This window comes from Cynocephalus volans, chromosome 16 (assembly GCF_027409185.1).
Source record: "Cynocephalus volans isolate mCynVol1 chromosome 16, mCynVol1.pri, whole genome shotgun sequence".
Taxonomy (NCBI): domain Eukaryota; kingdom Metazoa; phylum Chordata; class Mammalia; order Dermoptera; family Cynocephalidae; genus Cynocephalus; species Cynocephalus volans.
Genome location: NC_084475.1, coordinates 15,940,173 through 15,961,456, shown reverse-complemented (window position 1 = coordinate 15,961,456; position 21,284 = coordinate 15,940,173). Strand labels below are relative to the sequence as shown.

Below are 21,284 nucleotides of genomic sequence, written 5' to 3'. Positions count from 1 at the left end.
GCCCGGCCCGGGAGGCTGCAATATGGCGGAGGCGGAAGGGGAGACCCTGGAGTCCTGGCTGAGTGAGTAGCCGTTGCCGTTTCTGCCTGCCCTCGGGCCGCTGAGCCGCCCCTCCCCTCGCCCCCACGTCCCCTCCCCGGGCTCCGCGGGTCGGCGCCGCCTGGCATCCCGCGTCTGGCCTCGCCCGTGTCTCGAGCTCTCGGCGATCACGCCCCTTCCCGAGCGGGGAGCCCTGACCCCCGCTCCTTGCGCTGCGGCGGCGTGAGCTCGGGGTCCTGTCGCGGCCCCGCAGGCTCGGGGTGAGCGACAGCCAAGTTCTTCGGGCTGACACGCATCGGCGCTTTGAGGAGATTGTGGTGGCGCCGCGCCCGGCGGGGACTCCTGGACCCCCTGCACCCCAGTCCCTGTCGAAGGGAGAAGCTCCGGGTTTGGGTTGCGGCGCCGGGAGTGGTGGGTGCTGCCGACCGTACACACGCCCGGCAGCTTCAGAATCGTGACCGTGTGTGTAGTCGGGAAGTGACCGCTTCGTTCAGGCAGAATGCTTGAATGAGAGTAACTTTCCACAGGCAGCAACGATAGACAGCAGAGCTCTCCCTTGTTCCTGCAGTGACCGAAGCATGGTTAAATCGGTGCTGGGGACCCCCTCACATGCACACGAACATCCTAACGAGTCGTTCGTTGATAACCTACTTTGAGTAAAGCTGAGGAGCACAGTCTGAGGCTGTGATTATAGCGGCATATTGCTGGAGTTTTCAATTCATATTGCTACGAAGGAAATGTGGGTTAACCTTGTTAGCAGGCAGCACTCTGCGAAGGGTTAATAAGTGGACCTGGAGGCCTCCTTAAATGGAGAGAAAAATTGGACAGGGTGAAGACAGGTAAGATGCCTAGGAACTAAAAATATATATAAATAAATAACGAAGGTGCTGCCTTGTGCTGAGGCCTCTTGTTTAGTAGAGCCTCCTGGCTCTTGGAGGTGATGGTTGTTTCCTCCAATTGCCTGACCTTTCTGAATAAGAAACCCCCTGCAGGAGTTGAACCTAGGTTTAAAGGGGAACACATCCCAAAAGGGAGAAAGATTACATTTGTAAAATCTGCAGGTGCAGGCAGATCACAAAGCCTTCTGTATATATGGAACTGTTCTCCAAGGAGCTCAAAGTGCTCTACATTCATTCAGTAAATTCGTTTTCCAAGTATTCTAGCAAAGCAGGTACTACTGCCACAATTTCACAAAAAGAGGACACTCTGACTCCAGTCAAAACACTTGTCCTGAACCACCCAACTATCCACTGAACCACAGTGGAATAGTTCAAGAATGGGAAAAGTTGGCTAAGAAAACACTACATCGTGATGTAGAGGGAGCAGACCTGTTTGGGGCACACAGTAACGGAGGTGTTTGGCTGCTTAAGGCAGGAAGTTCCCTGGGGCAATGGGGGAGAATAAAGCTAGGAAGTTAGGACCAAATTCTGGAAAGTCTTGAATGCCAGCCGAAGAAGTTTACATTTCTACAGTTATCAGGTTGCCATTCCACTGATGAAATCAGTGAATCAGTGTTTTAGGAGGATATATACAGGGGCTTTACATAGGATGGATTAGAACAGAAGTTCTGGAAGCAGGTGAGAAGGAGGTGGGGTGGGGTCAGGAATAAGAAGGGAAGAGAGGGATTTTAAAAGACACTGAACTTGGGAGAGTGTGGTGCTAGTAACACCAAGGTCATGGGTTCAGATTCCTGTATTGGCCAGCTGCCAAAAAAGACTGAGAAGGGAGGACAGGACTGATAAGAATGGGTGAGGAGAGAGAAGTAGTAGTTAATGTTCGAGTTTCAAACCTGGGCTCCTGGGGGTGGGGGCAAAAGGGGCTTTTGAAAGATGAAACCATTTGTAGAAATAGGGAAGTCAGGAAGAAGTGAGTTTGTTTTTAGACTCATTTCTGTACCACATTAGCACTTATAATTATATACTGTCTTGTTTTATGCACTGCTTGTTTTTTCTCATGTGTTGAACCAGTGTTGGAAAAATTCAACATTAATTCTTTCAGTATCTTGTTGTTTTTTTTTTTTTTAAAAAAGATGACTGGTAAGGGGATCTTAACCCTTGACTTGGTGTTGTCAGCACCACGCTCAGCCAGCGAGCTAACCGGCCATCCCTATATGGGATCCGAACCCGGGGCCTTGGTGTTCTCAACACCGCACTCTCCCGAGTGAGCCACGGGCCAGCCCCTCAGTATCTTGTTTTGCCTTTATTTTTTAATTTTTTATTTTTTAATTTTTTTGTCTTTTTCGTGACCAGCACTTCCGGCCATTCCTATATAGGATCTGAACCCGCGGCGGGAGCGTCGCCGTGCTCCCAGTGCCGCACTCTCCCGAGTGCGCCACGGGCTCGGCCCATATCTTGTTTTGCCTTTATGTTTTTTTTTTTTTTTTTTGTCTTTTTTCGTGACCGGCACTCAGCCAGTGAGTGCACCGGCCATTCCTATATAGGATCCGAACCCGCGGCCGCTGGGAGCGTTGCCGCGCTCCCAGCGCCGCACCCTCCCGAGTGCGCCACAGGCTCGGCCCTTGTTTTGCCTTTATAACAGAACCTGCTTATCAGCTTTACTGATAATCAACTGCTCTGCACTCCCACTTCTGTAAACTGTGCTTGCTTATTGCAATAGGTACATAAATGCTGAGAAACAAAAGTTACTGCTGTATTAGCCTTGTGAGTGCTGAGAAACTGAAACCTACAATCCAGAAGAGTCTGCCTATAAAAGCCTTGTAAAACCTAAACTTGGGCCTCAGATTTTGAAGTGCTAGTGGGCCTGCCAGCGTAATAAAATACCTGACTCTCCAACCCTCTGAGTGCCGACCGCTTCTCTGTCAAAGTCCGTTCCATAACATTTTTGGTGCATTGACTGGGAAGTGATTTGGACTGGCCCCTTGAGCCACTGGTCCGGGCAGGGCAACCCAGTGGATCAGCAATGCCATGGAGGACTGAGGAGGCGCCACCCGGCCATTTTGTCAGTACCTCGCCAGTCCGAGGGAGCACCTGCCTGACCAGACTCAGCGGAGGGAAGGACCAGCCAGAACCTTCCCCCTTCCCCAAATGCCTTCTGCAGGACAGGTAGGCACCCTCCCCCATCAGTTCAGTGCAGGCCCCCGTCAGTTCAGTACAGGCCCACCTCCAGTACAGTACAGAAGGGGAGCTTGATCACCTCACCTCCCAGAAGGGTCTCCTTGAGAGCCCGATTGGTCCCTGATTGTTTGTGCCAGACCTTGTAGTAAGGTCCATCTGGTTGGGACCCTGTGGCAGGGTCCTTTTGTTCAGCTCAGTTCAGGGTTTGGGGGAGGGAAATGTTTAACCTCTGAGTGAGTGTGTGAGTGAGTGTGTGATATTTGTGGCACCAAGACTTCCAAGTTGCAGTGTCCAAGTGGGTTCTAATCTGCAGTTCTGTGGTCACATATGGCATAACGGTGATTCCAGTCCCTGGTGGACTGGACCAGGCCTGGGGTTTATAGGGGTACACCTTAGCCAAGACGGACCTAAAGTCTTGAGGGACATGGCCAGGCAGGCCTGTGTGATCGTCCCTCTCCTCCGGGAAAAGGGGGGCTCCCTACCCTTTGTCTGTTTGTGCCTCCGCTGCAGGGAGGGATCCGGGAGGGGTCCCACATGTAGCAGAGGGAAAAGCCTTTGTTTATGTCTGAGTGCCCCCTAGCATCCCCGAAAGAGAAGCGAACACTTCTTTTCGGACCTAGGTGACGTTTACTTGAGCCCCGAGGAGCGACATGTCCTTTCACATTGTTTGCTCTGGGAAATCCATTGCCAGTTCTGCCATAGAGTTCCTCGCCCCATGCATGATTTCCATACATCCCCAGGGGTGAAGCCCCCACTCAGCCACTAAGAAGGGAGCCCACCCCCCTTATGCTTAAGTCTATCTCCTCTTTTAATAAAGCATTGCTTGCTTTACTGCTGGGTACATTGTTCATTTCTATGACCTTGGAATCCAAGAGCCTAATTTAATTACTGGCGAAAATTAGATAGCTTTGGGCCCCAGACGAGACTCTAGCTGCAAGAGGCAAGTGGCCACTGGGACTATTTTGCTCCCATGTCTCTGCTGTTGGTAAGTCTCTCCTGGAGTCTTCAGCCTAAATTCTGACAAGGCAATATTTTATTCTCTTTTACTCTCTTTTCTTCCTCTTTAAAATGACTGCCAGACAACTACAACTTAAATTCCTCTCAGCCTGTGAGAAGCATGCTCCCTCTGGCTGGCAGCAGCTTTTCCTGTTGGATAACTAGAGGTGAGAAGACCAGTCCTACACTGTGAAGACCTTGCTTGGGCAGGTTCCCCCTGACAGGGGATGCATGAGAATGGTGGGAATTCATTCCCATGCCATCGAAATGACCGGAGGTCTGGAAGCCACTAAAATTCTCTTTACCTTTCTCCGAATTTCTGAGCTCTCTTATGCTGTTTGGTTGGATTGTATCCACTACTGTATAGGTGCACCCCGGAGGGCTCCTGGCTATGCCTTATTTCTCTGATTTGAATCTAGTCAGTACTTTTCTTCTTTGTGCTGATAGCAGTGGGAAAACTGCTTTAATCAGTTACTGTGTCAGTGGAATGGGTTGGCCCCGCCGATTGGGACTAGATTAAACTGGATCCCACTGCTCCCTTTTCTCTTTGTTTGCTTGGTTAGACATTTAGTTGAGTACTGGTAATCTGAATGAAACTTCCAATCCTGGGCCGGTCCGTGGCTCACTCGGGAGAGTGTGGTGCTGACAACACCAAGTCAAGGGTTAAGATCCCCTTACCGGTCATCTTTTTAGAAAAGAAAAGAAAAAGAAAGAAACTTCCAATCCTTGCACCAACACTATTTGCGATATAAACCCATGAGACAGGAACAGGAGGATAGAATTAAGTATGGGGACAAGTGCTTCAAAACCTACTGTCCTAGGGCCAGCCGTGGCTCACTTGGGAGAGCGTGGTGCTGACAGCACCAAGTCAAGGGTTAAGATCCCCTTATCGGTCATCTTTAAAAAAAAAAAAAAAAAAACCTACTGTCCTTAAATAAATGTTAAGGAACTTTCAAAAGGGCTACTCAGGGGAGTATGGAATTAAAATGACCCCGGGAAACTCCAGACCCTGTGTGAATTAAGATGGCCCACCTTGGGGTTGGGTGGCCTTCAGAAGGGACCCTAGACCTCCCAAAAGTTCAAGCAATTTACAAGGTAGTAACAGGATTCTGGCCACCCAGACCAGTTCCCATATATACACTCTTGGCTCCAAATTGCCCAGGCGATGCCCCATGGGTCTGGTTCTTTGTCCACAAAAGACAGTGTAAGGTCCTAGTGGCCCAGTTGTTACAGCCAAAACCTCCTCAAACAGGTCAAAATCCTAAGCCCATCTTACAAGGAGATCCAGAGGAAGAACTCTTGCCTCCACCACACCCCACTCCTTCAGGAATGCCTGGCCCCAGGTACCCCTTGCCAGACAGCCCCCTGGCTTCGGTTCCATTGGCCCCACCAGCATCATTGCCAGAGAGTCCTGAACCAGTGGGAAGGCAACTTTGCTCCACCCAACAGAGTCCAGCCCTCATCTCCCTGCGGGAGACCCAAGACCCACAGCAGATGGCAGTGTACAGCCAGGGTGCCCCCTCTTCTACTACCAGCCCTTCACAATTATGGATCTCCTGAATTGGAAACAGCATACTCCATCATATTCAGAAAACCCCCAGGCTCTTATCAGTCTCTTCCTCACCCATCAGCCTACCTGGGAAGACTGTCATCAGTTACTCCTCACCCTCTTCAGCACCAGGGAACAGCAACACATCCTGACTAGAGCTAGGCAATGGTCACAACAGCAGGCACCCGCAGCTGCCATGGATCCCGAAAACTGGGCAAGAGACGCTGTACCAGACACTGCACCGACCTGAGATTTCAATGAGGAAAAAGGGAGAAATCATCTCCACCGATATAGGGAGGCCCTTCTCCAAGGGCTGAGAGCAGAGGCCAGAAAGCCCACTAACTTGTTCAAAACCATGGTGACCCAGAAACCAGATGAGCCACCCAGAGTTCTATGAAAGGCTGTGCTAAGCCTTCCAGGTCTACACACCTTTTGATCCCGAGGTAGCCAAGAATCACCAGATGATCAATGCAGCCTGATGGAGTTTGTATGTATTATCCCCTCTAAAACTCTTGGAAATTTGATCCCCAGTGTGGCAGTGTTGGCAACTGATTGAGTCACGGGGGCGAATCCCTAATGAATGAATTAGTGCTCTCCCTGGGGGAGGAGGACTCTTGAATTCCTATATTTGCCCAACTGTCCAGTACCCCTACTAGGAAGAGATTTGCTGAGAAAACTGGGGCACAAATAACCTTCACTCCCAGGGAGGCAACCCATTTGACCTTAAATAACCATAAGACCTTAGTGATGGCTGTAACAGTGCCCAGGGAAGCGGAATGGCGCCTATACACCAAGGCCGAAGAAGACTCAAACACAGGACCATCAGACCTCTTAAGAGTGCTTCTTTATAGAGACTTTCCCTCCATCTGGGCAGAAAAAGAAGGTGGAATTAAAAGCCCTGAAGGATGGTGGAGGCTTCCAGACCACAGACTAATGATTCCTCAGTGATTGGCCCACTGATTTGTCCTCAAGTATCACAAACTGACTCACTGGGGAAAACAGACATGGAGACCATACTGAGTCGCTACTTTTTCATACCAAGATTGGCTTCCCTCTGGGCCCAGGTCAGCTCCTGATGCCTGACCTGCATCCAAAACACCAAGCAAGGGCCCCGGCCGGCCCCCAGAGTCCAGCCAGTTGGGACATCGCCCTTCAAGGACCTGGTAGTGTACTTCACTAAAGTAAAATCCTGCAGAGGCTACAAATACTTGCTAATAATGTGTTCATTCACCAGATGGATGGAGGCACAGCCCATGCATTCTGAATAAGCCCGGGAGGTCACGAAGGCCCTTTTAAGGGAAACTGTCCCAAGATATGGGCTCCCTCTGACTGTAGGATCGGATAATGGGCCAGCATTTGTAGCAGAAGTTGTATAAGGACTGGCCAAAATGCTGGAAATACTATGGAAGCTCCATATAGCACACCGGCCACAGAGCTCAGGGAAAGTAGAACACGTGAACTGGACCCTAAAGACTACTTTAGCCAAGCTTTGCCAAGAGATAGGATAGATATGCTTCCCTTAGTTTGTTACGGGTCTGGTGTATGATGGAGCCACACTTAGTCATACTAACCACCCCTACTGCAGTTAAAGTTGCAGGTTTAATCCCCTGGATCCATCATACCCAGGTGAAGCAGGCCGCTTCCCCTGAAGAAGCCACCTCGTGGTCTGTGAAGGCTGACCCCTCTGACCCGCTCAAGGTCCCATCCCAGAGACTCCCTGCCAATCATCACCTCCCTGTTCTGGCCACACCAGAAGCTAACCAGCCTGTGCACAGCTGAAGCCTGAGGATTTTGCCATCAAGGGACATAACAAATACACTGATTTCTTTTTATGAAATGATAAGCACATGTCACCCCTTGCCTTCAGTTTTTGTTATATTGCTTGCCTTACTATTGGCCATAGAACTGATAGCAGTTGGCCCAGAAGATGGAATAGAATAGAAAAGCTATTACTAGGGGCCGGCCCGTGGCTCACTCGGGAGAGTGTGGTGCTGAGAACACCAAGGCCCCGGGTTCGGATCCCATATACGGATGGCCGGTTCGCTCACTGGCTGAGCGTGGTGCTCACAACACCAAGTCAAGGGTTAAGATCCCCTTACCGGTCATCTTTAAAAAAAAAAAAAAAAAAAAAAAAAAAAGAAAAGCTATTACTAGCATTCCTTTACCTCCTGTCAACAGGGTGTTTCTTAGGCATCTCATGGTGGCAACCGTGCGTTTTAAATTAACCCTTTCTTTGCTCCATCCACCTGTCAAGACTGTTAGATCTCATTTTAGGATTAATGATATTTTTCTTTGCCTTGCTTATCATTGTGTAAATCATATTATCATCCTTGTTAGTATGCCCAGGAGTACCCAGACAGGCTATACTTCCCTTCCACAAAGCATGGATTTTAAGTTGCTATTGTTCTTGACCCTGACTATCTGGAAATCTGAGGAGAGTCTCCACAGATGCCATTAATAGTCTTGTTCATTTTAAGTATCTGCCTGATTGTATCCTGCCTACTTCCTTTGTTGATGCATAGCATTCGTGCCACCACAGAAACTTTGGTTGAGAAAAAACAGCCAGTCATCTGCTAGCCCTAACGGACTACACCTCCCTCAAACTACTCTTAGACCCTGAAAGTGATGTCGAATAAGATGATGCTCACTCCAGTGTTTAGAGAGAGCATCAAAGGGGGGAAATGTTGGAAAAATTCAAAATTAATTCTTTCAGTAGCTTGTTTTGCCTTTAGAACAGAACCTGCTTATTGTATCAGCTTTACTGATAATCAACTGTTCTGCACTCCTGCTTCTGTAAACTGTGCTTCCTTATCTCAACAGCTACATAAATGCTGAGAAACAAAAGTTACTGCTGTGTTAGCCTCGTGAGTGCTGAGAAACTGAAACCTAAAACCTGGAAGAGTCTGCCTATAAAAGCCTTGTAAAACCTAAACTGGGGGCTCAGATTTTGAAGCGCTAGCTTGTCTGGGCCCACCAGTGTAATACAGTACCTGACTCTCCAACTCTCTGATTGCCAACCGCTTCTCTGTCAAAGTCTATTCCATAACACCAGGAGATCACAACCTCGCAGTGATACGATCTTGTCCCACTAATAGGATCTTGATCTACTGATCTTGTACTTTTTCTGTAGTCCATCCAGGATCTAGCATGCTGTTACTTCATTTTCTGTGGGTACTTAACATAGACTTGCTGATTGACTAACTTTGATTCAAAACCCTAGCATTGAAGGTTCAAAAACTTAGCATTGAAAGTTGACTCTTGATTCCCTTTCCAGCCCATGTTCTTGTCTCTGTTTATTTCTAAGTCATTTGCCACATAGAACTTGTCTTCTCTGGAATGTTCAAGCCATGTTGGGATGGGGTAGCCAGCCAGTGCTGCTGTTTCCTACCCTAAATGACATTTGAAGTTCCCACAAGAGTCTGGACTAGCAATGGAATTAAGCTGAAAATGAGAGCAGGAAATCTAGAGGCACAGAAACAGAAGAGAATGAGGCTTATAATAGAGACCCAAAAATAGAAACTGTGAGTCAGAGCAGAGCCCAGAGGGGCTGTCTAGAAGGCAGGGTCTGCAGGGGAGGCTCTGGTGTCACCTCTGGTGCCAGACGAAGGAGAAGGTCAAGTGGGTGGAAGGTTGTATGTGTGCATCTGCTGGGAGAGGCAGTGGGCAGATGGAGAGAGTCACCCAGAATTGTCCCCAGAAGTTTCTTTCAGTTCCTGTGGGTGATTGAGGTCTTCCTTCTGAGCTGGCTGGAGAGCTGTAGTAGATACTCAGAAGTGGGACTGACCATTGCTAAAACCAGGGCTTTTTGTGCCCGCATGTAGGCAGAGAGCTCTCTGCAGATTTGCTGTAGAAAGGTTGATCAAGGTGAAAGAAAGTGGGATTCTGGAGAAGTTAACACAAGTGGAAAGTGGGCAGGAGTGTTCTCGGCAGCAGAAATACTTAGGAAGTATAAGAGGCTCAGGTAGAAAATATTTGGTGGATACCTTTGGCTTATGTTGGGGGGGTGGAGGAGGGTGGGCACATTCTACTCCGTATTTGGCAGATACTTTTGCTGTTGTGAGCACTGGAAGTGAGCTAGCTAATTTTTTTTTCTACTACGAGGTATGCGACTGTTCTCAAAATGATAATAGCATTGGGGGTGGGTATGGCTCTCCCTAGACCATCTTATTTTTGTATCCTACAGTTTCTTGATATCATGTGAGAACTTTAAGCATCTCAAATGATAAGGGATTAGTAACAAAGCTACACTAACGCCTGAGAAGATTTCAGCCATCTGGTAGGAGACTCCTGTTTTCCACTGGTAGGTCACTGTGGCAATGAATGCAGGATTGCCGGGCATTTCTTTCCAAATGGCCACCACCCTTGATTAAATTAATCTCCCTTTTCCCTTCAAGCTTAACATTTTGAAGGGCCTGCTAATTCTCTTTCTAGATTGAGGACAGATACCTTCTTTTTCTCTAAACACAAACCTAAACCATCTCAATCTTCCCCTTGCACCCAGAGCAGAAACACTGCCAAGCAGGCCCAGCCCTGAGTTGGGAAGCAGTATGGACTGGGCCCTGCGGGTGTTCCCTCTGCCTCCAGGAGGCATCTGCTAAGAGCCCCAGAGCCCTGTTCCTGCTGGAAGGACTGGAGTCCCTGATAGGATTTGGTCATCCAGCTAGTGATTTTTAGTTAATAAAACACCCACAGTCACGAGAAATCAGAACTCAGGAACTTCTGACAGCTCCTTTCTCAGGAGGGGCTCTGTCGCTCTGCTTTTGGCCCTATGGAAATCTACAGAAGGAACATGAATGCTTTAAAGGATGTGCGTCTTCACCTTCTATTTGTTTTCTCAATCTTAAGCCCTAAATTTAGCAAACAGCTTGCAAATGCCTTCTGGAAGAGGCAGACTCCATATCTGAACCAGAGATAGGAAACCATTTAACCACCCTCAGCTGGGCCATCCTCTGAGCACAGGTTCTGGGGGTGACAGAGAGGAAGGCCCAAACGAGATATCAGAGAACTTTGCATTTAGTGCCTGGATTTAATTTTATTTTCAAGTTTATTAATATTATTTTTTTACATTCTGTGATGTTGCGGAGCAGTTGAGGGGGTGGGGGAAAGAGGACAGGGGAAGGAAATAGGGTGAGAGGAGGAAGGAAGGGGGTGGGGGGTTGAGGCCTGTGGCACCCCCCTCATTCCTGCAAGGGAGACCAGAGGGCTTCCAGCAGTGGCTTGGTCATGCTGGGCAGGGTGCAGATATCAGGGGGTTGTGGCTGAAGCCCTGTCCCCACACCGCCCCAGTTCTGGAACCTGGGGCGCTTCTTTTAAATCCTCAGTGACCCTCTGAGAACTCTCCAACCTTGTCTTTGTGCTTGATCATGGAAGACAATTTAAACTTGAGGGTGCTGAATACTCAAGCTGAGATTCTGTTTTTGCAGTTCCAGGGATAGACTGCACAATGATCAGAGCTTAGTAGGGGCTCAGTAAATGTTGCTGGCTTGACAGTGATGAGCCTTAAGTGCAATATCAAAAACAAAGCATGAAGGAAGTTTAGGTCTCGAAAAATATCTGAAGGGTACGTAGACGATACTCATATTTTCTAAGTATGTATATTTTTTAACTAGTTCAACCTGACTTTAGTTTCTCCAAGAAACACTTCTTGATCATCCCTACTTGCTTAACACTTAGCTCATTTTTATATAGCTGGAGTTATGTATGTTTGTTATATTTGCATATTTACACAGTTATTCATGAACATTTTTGTCATTTGTGTTTATTTGTTTGTGTTTAGCCTTTGGATCCTGATCTACTCAAAGCTCCATAAGGCCGAGGATTTGTTTTCTCTTTCATTTGTGACTGGACAGAAAGTAGTACTTGTATTTGACTGCTGCCTGATTGAACTATTGAGGCTTTTCGATTAGAATATAAATTTGGAGGGCTGGCCTGTGGCTCACTCAGGAGAGTGCGGTGCTGATAACACCAAGGCCAAGGGTTCAGATCCCCTTACCGGTCATCTTTTGGAAAAAAAAAAAAAGAAAAGAAATTTGGAAGCAGACTTTTAATGGCTAAAATTGTAAAGAAGACCCTCTGTTGTGTCCTCCCTGCTCCTCATAATAATTGTCCTCTTTGTTCTGTCACAAGATAAAGCCACCAATCCTTCTAACCGCCAGGAGGACTGGGAATACATAATTGGCTTCTGTGATCAGATCAACAAAGAGCTTGAAGGGTGAGTCTCAATGCTGTTAAGGGCAGGTGAGAGAGAGTTGGCTAGAAAAGCTAAAAACTGTGGCCAAGAAAGGCTAGCCCAATGGCCCCAGGGTCAGAGTACTGAAAGTGTGGTCTACCTGTTCCCTAGGCCACAGATCGCCGTCCGACTGCTGGCCCACAAGATCCAGTCTCCACAGGAATGGGAGGCGGTCCAGGCCCTGACGGTAGGTTCTTCACTCTCTGGAGATGAAAGCAGTGGGTCTTCACCTGCCTGGGCTTTTCCTCAGGCACCCATTAGGTTCTTGGTGGTTCTCAGGGCTCATGGCCAAAAGCCTTGATACAAACTAGGTATATCTAGAGCGTGCTGTCAGTTATCCTACAAATGTGGATGCCACTGTGCCAGCACTGAGGCTCCAGAGAAGACCGAAGCCCCATCCCTGCCAGCATGGCCACATGGTTAGCGTGAGAGGCAGAGGTCTTAAAGGAGGGAGTCCAGATGCAGTCCAGTTCATTCTGTAGCTACAGGGCGAGGCCACAGGGGCAGATCTTACTGTGTGTTCAGACTGAAGGAATTCAAGATGTGGAGTGGTGGACAGCACTAGCGTGCCTCCAGGCTCTCCTCTAAAGCAGAGAACAGCCAAGTTCAGAGGAATCCAGAGTTCTCCCCTGACTTCATTCAGGTCCTGGAAAGACAGAAGAAATGGTGCTTAGATGGTTGATGTGCCCCCCTCCATCATGCTCGCTGTACAGCTAAGACCTTATTAAAACAGCGATTTTCAACAGGGGGGATTTTACCCCTCAGGGGACATTTGGCAGTGTCTGGAGACATCTTTAGTTGTCACACATCAGGAGGTAGGGTGCTACTTGCATCTATCGGGTAGAGGCAGGTAGAAGCCAGGGATGCTGCTAAACAGCCACGAATACACAGGACAGCCCCTCACATCAAAGAATAGCCCAAAATGTCAGCAGTTGAGAAATCCTGTTTTAAAAAACTAGAAGCCCAGAAAGAGTGCTCTGGTGTGGTGTACTGCTCAGTATAGACTGTGCAGGTGCCTGGGGCCACAGGTGGCACAGGAAAGTGTATATTAGAGAACTCAATGTGGGTCAGGGGAGGGAAAATGTCGTGTAATCTAAATTGAAGATAATAGGACTTAAACATTATCTCCCCCTACTACGCTTACCCTCCAAAAGTTGGTCAGCTGTGGAAAGACCCCTGGGCCCCAAGTCAAAGAAACTTTATATTCCTGGGCCTCGGTTTCCTCGTCTGTAAAATCCAAGGACAGAAACTTTAAGGAAGGTACCCGTCTGGTCTGGCATCCAAACTGTCTTGGGGTCTGGGTCTCAGTGTTTTTTAATTAGTCCCTGTGTAGCTTCCTCAGCAGAGGTTTGCACTTTGAGGGGTGTGCGGTGTGAGTAATCCTGTTGCTTAACCTTATCCATGGGGCAGTGGCAGTGCACACCACTTTTTGTGGCGAGTTCCTTTATCTGAGAACGATTATCCGCACTGTCTGGGACCAAGGTTTTGTGGTACCAGGCCCAGCCCAGAGCCTGCCCTCCCTGAGTGCCCCTCCTCTGTGTGGCTACAGGTACTGGAAGCGTGTATGAAGAACTGTGGGAGGAGATTTCATAACGAAGTAGGGAAGTTCCGTTTTTTGAATGAGTTAATCAAAGTCGTCTCTCCAAAGGTCAGTCAGCAACAGTTTTCTCACTTCTTGGGACTTTTATGTTCCTGCCCATCTCCCATCTTACTGGCCTTCACTGCCCAACCAACATCTCCATGCAGCTGAGATTCTCCGTGTCCTGTCCTTAGAGAGCTAGGCCCTGGAGCTAATGGGCTGACCAAACAGGCCACAGGGACAGAGTACCTTCCCTGAGGGGCTCCCTGACTCAGTGTGACAGGCGATGCAGCAGTGGCCATGGGCATGCCCGGGTAGAGGGCCTGGCTAGAGGGCCCATGTAGCTCAGGAGTTGGCTCCTAGTACCCAGCAGGTGTGGGCGTTTGGGCCGGTCTTATGTGGGTACAGGGAGCCAGCCTCCCTCATTACTTAGTTACTCAGCTGGCCAGGTTCTGTTGCTTGCTAGTGGTACGTGGCTCTGGGTACCCACTTAGAGCAGAGGGAACAATTTTTCATGCTGGAGACCTCGTGAACTCCTTCAAGACAAAACGCAGTTGTGTTTCTGGGCAGCTTGCACATGGAAATGCAGTGAGGAGCTCCTGGCCCCTGCCTATCCACAGACTGTACCCAGAGAGCCGCAGCCATGCCACAAGGCAGTCCCTTCCCTCCCCCGCTCCTTCTCACATACACCTCACCCCACGCTGGCCCTGCATATGCTGGAGGACCATAACCAGTGAGCACCCATGTCACTGCTGTAAAGAGAGCCTCACATGTTCCCTGCCTCCAAACTGCAGTCACTAGGTTCTCCCATTTCCTTTTGCCCCTCAGTACTTCGGGGACAGGGTGTCTGAGAAAGTGAAGACCAAGGTTATCGAGCTGCTTTATAGCTGGACAATGGCCCTGCCGGAAGAAGCAAAGATCAAAGATGCCTACCATATGTTGAAGAGGCAGGGTACGTGTCGACTTCTCTCAGCCTCCTGGCAGCCCTGCAAGGCTGGCCAAGGAAAGGAGGAGAGTGGTACTTGTCCCCAGGGCAGGGCTCAGCTGGGGTTGCAATGGAACAAGGTGTAGCAGTCTACCCAGTGCCATACTCCCCTTGCAGGGCTTGATCAGAAGGATGTGTGAGGTGATGAGGAAGCTGTGCCTAAGCATACTCTCTGCCCCTTTTGTCCCTTTCAGGCATAGTGCAGTCTGACCCGCTGATCCCTGTGGACCCAACGCTGATCCCCTCTCCACCACCTCGCCCCAAAAACCCCGTTTTTGATGATGAGGAGAAATCCAAGGTAAAGAACATCCTGGGCCTGAGATTTCCTTGGGTGAGAGGTGGCAGCAGTGGGGGCAAGTGTGGTTTTGTTCCAGTTTCTCTGGTCTCCCCAGGTGGGGGTGGGGGTGTTACCCTTCCCTTCACCTTCAGTACTCTCTTCCAGCTTTTAGCTAAGCTGCTGAAAAGCAAAAACCCAGATGACCTGCAAGAGGCCAACAAGCTCATCAAGTCCATGGTGAAGGAAGTGAGTGGACCCTGGTCCTCCGGGCATGGGGGGGAGGCCCGGACCACAAAGCGGAAGTCTCTTTTGCCCTGGGTGTTAGGCCTGTTTTGTTCTGCCCGCTGCCAGCCCTCACCTGGAGAGGCTGAGAATGGAAGGAGGATACTGAGGCTTCCTGGAGAGAATAGGATAGGAGGGAGAGTGGGTGGGGCCTCAGGTGGGGTGGGGGAATGTCGCTGTGAAAGAACTTTAGGTTGGGTCCCAGCCTGTGGTTCCCAGGAACCATGCACTGAAAGAAGCCTCCGCAGGCTCGGCCTTTGCTCTGGTTTTGCGGGAAAAGGTGTGATCCTCACCTGGTGGAAGCAGGAGAACAGTCTCGTTGAGCTCACTCTTTCCTTGATCCTCTCTGATGGGCCAGGATGAGGCGCGGATCCAGAAAGTGACCAAGCGTATGCACACTTTAGAGGAGGTTAACAACAATGTGAAACTGCTCAACGAGATGCTGCTGCACTACAGCCAGGAGGACTCCTCGGAGGGGGACCGAGAGCTCATGAAGGTAGGCTGCCTTTAGAGAGAGCTGGCCCGCACTGCTCTGCTCTGCAGGAGCGGAACTGCGTCTGCTGACTACCTGCAGTGCTCAAGACACTGGGCCACGTACTTGGTGTTCACAGACTTATTCCCGTGCACAGCAGCCAGGTACAGAAAGGATGATGTTCCTACTTTACACACGAGATTGGCGAACTCGCCCAGGATGGAAGTGCTGGATATAAACCCATTTCTTTGACTCCAGGGACTGTGCCTTTGGTGCTCAGCCCGGCTCTCCGCCTTTCCTTACTGCCTCAGGGACATCCGAACAGGCTTCCTTGTGACCTTGATGCTGATGTGGCCCAGGCCATGGTCCAGTCGATATTTTGAATTCTGAGGCACACGCAGGAAGGGACTTACCTCCCTTCATCCATCCTAGCTACTTACTGTCTTCACAAACATCTTTGAGGATGTGGTGTGATGGAGGCTGGCAGCAGGAAGTCGTTAGCTCTGACTGCTGCTCTGCCAGTTACTGATCGTGGTACTGAGGGGAGCTCTGTCATCTTCTGGGTGTGAACGCTGAGTCATGATCTCTAGGAGCCATTGTAGTTGTGCTTTTTATGTCCGGTCTCTTTCAGGAGCTCTTCGATCGGTGTGAGAATAAGAGGCGGACGTTATTTAAACTGGCCAGTGAGACAGAAGACAATGACAACAGTTTGGGTAAGTTAAAAGGGAAGAGTGGTTGGCAAAGATGAGCCAGGAAATTGGGCAGGTGTGTGGGAGTTGTCATAGCCAGGAGTGAAGAGTCTCTTTTCTACTGTAGGGGATATCCTACAGGCCAGTGACAACCTCTCCCGGGTCATCAACTCTTATAAAACAATTATTGAAGGGCAGGTCATCAACGGTGAGGTGGCCACCTCCCCCATGCCTGACTCTGAAGGTAAGATGTTCTGGTTTCCCATTCTGGATACCTCCAGTCCAGCCCCAACTCCCCACCACAAAGCCACGGGTCACAGTGGTCGTGCCAGGTACAGGTTGACCAGCATGGCATCCCACAAGGCCTGGGGGATTCTGAACCATTCCAAGTGGGCCTCCACCTTCCCTGAGGCCAGGAGATATGGATGGGGATTTCCCTACCTGCCTTCTCCAGATTGCTTTTCAGTGTCCCCTGGCAGAAATGCCATTGGATTAAGCCAGAGGCTGGTGTGTTAGTCACTGTGCCCAGGGTCCTGCCTCCTGCTGTATAGCCACTAGAATGACCCTAATTATTCCCATTCTCCTGTTGACCCCTCCAGGAAACCACCTCTCCAGTAACCCAGGCGCTCTCATTGACCTTGCTGAGTTGGATGCACCCAACAGTTCGTCCCCAGTGTTGGTGCCAGCATCTGCCCCACCCTCCTCAGGCATCCCTGTCCTCCCCCCACCCCCACACACCTCTGGTCCTCCACGCAGCCGCTCATCCAGCCAGGCCGAGGCCTCCCCAGGGCCCAGCTGCACAAGCAACGCTCTCTCCTTGCTGGACGAGGAGCTGCTCTGCTTGGGTATGTCCTAGAGGGAGGCTGTAAGGGGCTTCTCCGGTGGGGCCTTGAAGGAAGGCCGTGTGGAGTCAGGAGGCCCCAGGGGTGCTTGGTGTGTTTATTAGGTGTGGGCAAAGAGGCCTCAATTGTAGGGAGAGTCAGTCAAGTTCATTGTCCCTCCAGGTCACTGGGGCAGTATTGGTGGTGGACTCCAGGGTGGACAAGGGGGACTCAGTCTTGCTCTGTTTGCCTCTGCAAATAAGTACTGGAGGGGATCCATTTCTCTCTGGAGGCTGCCTGGAGAACACCTCCCTGCCCCTTCACCCACTGAGACATTGCTTGTCAAGAGACACTTCCCTGAGTGTGGCTGCCCAAGCTCAGAGCCTCTTGAGTTTTCTTCTGTGTTCTCAGGCCTCACTGACCCAGCCCCTAGTGCTCCTCCCAAAGATTCAGCTGCCAATAGCCAGTGGCACCTGTTCCAGGTAGGTCACAGTGATGGTGACATCACTGAGGGCTCCAGCGTCTTCACTGAACTAGTCTCATCTGCGGTTTGCGGGAGCCTGGGCTGTCCTTACCCTCCAGAGCACTGCCAGTGCGGCTGGGAACACTGAGTGCCTCCGTGGGCCTGGCCCTGGCCTTTGGAGGGCAGCTGGTGCAGCAGGGTTGCAACAGGGCACATCTCCACTGCCCCTGGTGGAAGAGGGCCAGCAGGGGGAGAGCTGCGATCCCTCCCACCCTTTGCTCACCTGCCCTTTTCCATTGCCCGTAGAGTGAACAGGCCGACCTGGACTTCTTCCCCAAGCCGGGGACTGCTGCCAGCTGCTCCTCAGACAGTCCCCTGCTTCAGCCCTCAGCCCCCACCTCGAGCAACTCCCAAGCTCCCCTGCCGCCTCCCTTCCCAGCTTCTGTGGTCCCTGCCAGCATTCCTGCCCCTTGTGTGGGCTCCTTATCGTTCTCAACAGGACTGGCCTCAGCTTTAGCCCCAGAAGCTGGGCCTGCAGCCCCTGGGTACCATGGCTCAGCATTGGGTGGCAGCACCTTGCACCATCTGGATGCCCTTGATCAGCTTCTGGAGGAGGCCAAAGTGTAATGAGTGGGAAAAGTGGGGTTGCTGAGGGTTGGCCTTGGGTGTGGTGGAACCAGTGATGGCCTTCGAAGGTCCTTTTGGTCCCATCATTCTGGCTGGAAGTTGGGGGTGGGGGGTGACTGGGAGCCATCTCTGGCCTGGGGGGCCTTGCTGAGGGGTGGGCCCAGCAGCTCTGGTCTGTTTCTGACTTGCCTTCTGTCCTCCTTCCTGCCTGCCAGGACCTCGGGCTTGGTGAAACCTTCCTCCTCCCGCTTCTCCCCTGGGGCTACTGCCCCCCCTCTGATCCCCACCACCACCATCCCATCCAGGTCTCTCCTGCCCTTCTCCACGGGGCCCAGCAGCCCTCTCTTCCAGCCACCGGCCTTCCAGTCCCAGGGCAGCCCCATGAAGGGGCCCGAGCTCTCCCTGGCCAGTGTCCATGTGCCCCTGGAATCAATCAAGCCTAGTAGGTGCTGGAGGCTTGAGGTGGGAAGGGAGGTGGTGCCTGTAGGGTGTACAATGGATGGATGTAGGTGCTCCTTGCAGGCGTCCTTTAGAGCCAAGCAGGTGCTTGGCTGCTGTCCTGGCCTTCACAGCGGTATGACTTTAGGCTCCTCCTGACAGAGAGCCTTTCCCAGACTACTCCTTAGGGAGCCAGGGCCACCCACACACAGCTGCAGCAGGCACCACCGGGGCCCTGTGGGGTGTGTTTGGCTCTCTCCTCCCATGCTCACGTGCCTCCTCCTTGCAGGCAGTGCCCTCCCCGTGACAGCCTATGATAGACACGGCTTCCGCGTCCTCTTCCACTTTGCCAAGGAGTGTCCACCAGGACGGCCTGACGTGCTGGTGGTCGTCGTGTCCATGCTAAATACGGCCCCCCTGCCTGTCAAAAGCATTGTGCTGCAGGCCGCAGTGCCCAAGGTACTACTACCACCACCCCACCCCCTGGGGCCTCTAGGGCTGCCATTTCCTTTCTCTTGAGCCCACTGCGGGGGGGCCTCTGTGGCCAGCAGATGGCAGCATGTATGTGTCCACTGGGACCAGACCAAGCCCCATCTCAGGGGCATTTGCCATCTCTCTTCAAAGGAGCTTCTCCTCTCTTACCTTTAGTCAATGAAAGTGAAATTGCAGCCACCCTCTGGGACAGATCTCTCTCCATTCAGCCCCATCCAGCCACCTGCAGCCATCACTCAGGTCATGCTGCTGGCCAATCCACTGAAGGTGAGCAGGGTAGAACCCAGGGGCCCAGCCACTACCAATTAGGTCCTCAGGAACAGCCCCCCAATCAGAAGTGCCATGACCTGCAGCATTAATACATGTCTCTGCTGTCTAGTGGCTGAGCACGGGTGGGGCAACAGGGACCAACCAGCTCTCTAACACAGAGAGGGCTATGAGAGGGCAGCAGAGGACATCCCATTGAGGGGGCCAACCTGGGCTAGATCTCACCTGCTGTCCTCTGTCACAGGAGAAGGTGCGGCTTCGGTATAGGCTGACCTTCACCCTGGGGGAGCAGCTGAGCACAGAGGTGGGCGAGGTGGACCAGTTCCCTCCTGTGGAGCAGTGGGGGAACCTATGACCTCAAAGGACGCTGTGATCTCCACTTTGAAGCCCCAAGAGAGGGAGTTCCGGTCAGCGCTCCACATCCTGACGTGGAACAGGGGCCCTGAGCATTTCTGCTGGGAGCCAAGCTGCTGCTGTGAGATAATCTCCTTCAACCCCTAAAAGGACCTGTTTTTATCTACCTGTGTGACTTGAAGTGGCCATACACCGTCAGGGTGGGGAGGAGTGGCCCCTGACTTCACTACTGTTCTGGGAACTCGGGCCCCAGGCTTGGGGTAGGTTTTTCCCTTTCCTTAATGGCATTCCCTGATGCCCCAGGGGGGTGGTCTCTAAAGAGAGATTATCTGCCCCCTCAAAGGACCAAGTCCTCACACACACCCACAGCACAGCTTGGAGGCCTCTGTGCTTCCCCTGCTGGCAGGTTCCTGTTGCCACCTCCAGTGATGGGGGCAAACCCAGTGACCCAGTTGTTATCTGCAGATTCGCCAACCCTGCCTTCTGTGGGCAGCCGCATCCTGGAATGACCACTGAATGATGAGCTGTGCACTTGTCCCTGTTGATGGCAGGCTGTGTCCTATGGACATAGCAGGACATGGGACTCGGCCTAGTAGAAACAGAATGTGGTCTCATGACAACCTGAACTAGGGATGGGAAAGAAAATGGAAGAAAACCAGTGTTTCTCCTTCTCCAAAAGCAGGCACTCAGAGCTTTCTGGGAGAAGCCTGCCTCCTGCAATGGGGACAGGCCATCTTATTGACTACCTCTTGCTTGGCATGAAATAAAGTGCTGTCCTCCTCTTAAAGGCTGATGAGGAGGACTCCCGCCACCCTCTGCCTCTTCCTGCTATGGCCTCCCCCTCCTCCCACCAGATGGCATGTGGTATGGCATCTACGGATGGATGCCGGAGGCCTCAGGATAAAGCACGTTGCACTAGACTTATGTCCCTATGTGCTGCCCAGAAACCAGCTTCCCCAGCTGCTGCAGGCCACTGTTGGCGAGATGTTGGGTCTGGAGGTGATGAGATCAGGGCCATGCTTGAAAGGAGTCACCAGACCCTATTGCTTCAACAGTGCTTGTTGGTCCCAGCTGCTCCACCTGCTGGGCAAGCCTGGGCCATGGATGCAAGGCCTCACGAGGCAAAAGGAAACAGACCTACCAGCTGCTGCAGAAGCTGGGGAAGAGCACACAGCTCGGCTGAGCTCAGCTGCATGGGCTCAGCTATCGTACATCTCTGAGAGGAGGTGGCAGAAGCCACATCCTTGATCTCTCCCTGCCCCTTGCCGGGCTTCTTTACTCTGTATCAAGAGGTCACTCTACCCTCCCTTTTCCTCCCCTTGTGGTCTTTAGCAAGCAGGTTTCACTGCTTCATTAGGACAGGTCAAAAATGAATGAATCATTTTCGCTACTTAATAAATCCAAGAGCTTTCCAGAGACTGGCTGCTGCAGCCCTGGAAATGTCTAGGGGATTACTGTGTGGAAATGTATCTTTACAACGAACCTTAGACTTTAAAATTATTTATGAGTGTTACTTGTTCTATCTGAGTCACTGCTTTGTGGCAAACAGCTGTACTAGATATATCAACCCTGCGCCCTTGTTTTGCTGCATGTTAAATAAAACCATTTCACCCTACTTGGAGTCCTAATATAGACACCATTCTCCCCGACG

General features: G+C 51.1%; 1 protein-coding gene across 4 annotated transcripts; it reads left to right on the top strand.

Annotated features, from left to right (window-relative positions):
- Window positions 1-2: 2 nt before the first annotated feature.
- Window positions 3-21,248, top strand: GGA3 (golgi associated, gamma adaptin ear containing, ARF binding protein 3). 4 transcript variants are annotated; one of them, XR_010021901.1, is made up of 18 exons: window positions 3-62; window positions 11,785-11,869; window positions 11,999-12,074; window positions 13,437-13,535; window positions 14,295-14,418; window positions 14,646-14,749; window positions 14,894-14,974; window positions 15,369-15,506; window positions 16,114-16,195; window positions 16,299-16,415; window positions 16,771-17,016; window positions 17,404-17,474; window positions 17,762-18,078; window positions 18,298-18,524; window positions 18,810-18,979; window positions 19,169-19,279; window positions 19,524-19,754; window positions 20,099-21,248. XR_010021901.1 is itself a non-coding variant. In XM_063081026.1 (17 exons), the coding sequence occupies exons 1-17, from the start codon at window positions 23-25 to the stop codon at window positions 19,632-19,634; spliced, it is 2,109 nt and encodes a 702-aa protein (XP_062937096.1). In that variant the 5' UTR covers window positions 3-22; the 3' UTR covers window positions 19,635-21,248. The 4 variants fall into 4 exon arrangements, 2 of the variants coding, with proteins under 2 accessions (XP_062937096.1, XP_062937095.1); XR_010021900.1 differs by having other exon boundaries at window positions 19,524-19,893; XM_063081026.1 differs by having other exon boundaries at window positions 18,388-18,524; window positions 19,524-21,248.
- Window positions 21,249-21,284: the final 36 nt, after the last annotated feature.

What these genes read in the sequence shown, in the direction of transcription:
- GGA3 (XM_063081025.1), top strand. Translation starts at nt 23, where the DNA reads ATGGCGGAGGCGGAAGGGGAGACCCTGGAGTCCTGGCTGA. An exon ending in GACCCTGGAGTCCTGGCTGA is followed by an intron (nt 63 to 11,784) that starts GTGAGTAGCCGT and finishes TTCTGTCACAAG; the next exon opens with ATAAAGCCACCAATCCTTCT. An exon ending in AGACAATGACAACAGTTTGG is followed by an intron (nt 16,196 to 16,298) that starts GTAAGTTAAAAG and finishes TTTCTACTGTAG; the next exon opens with GGGATATCCTACAGGCCAGT.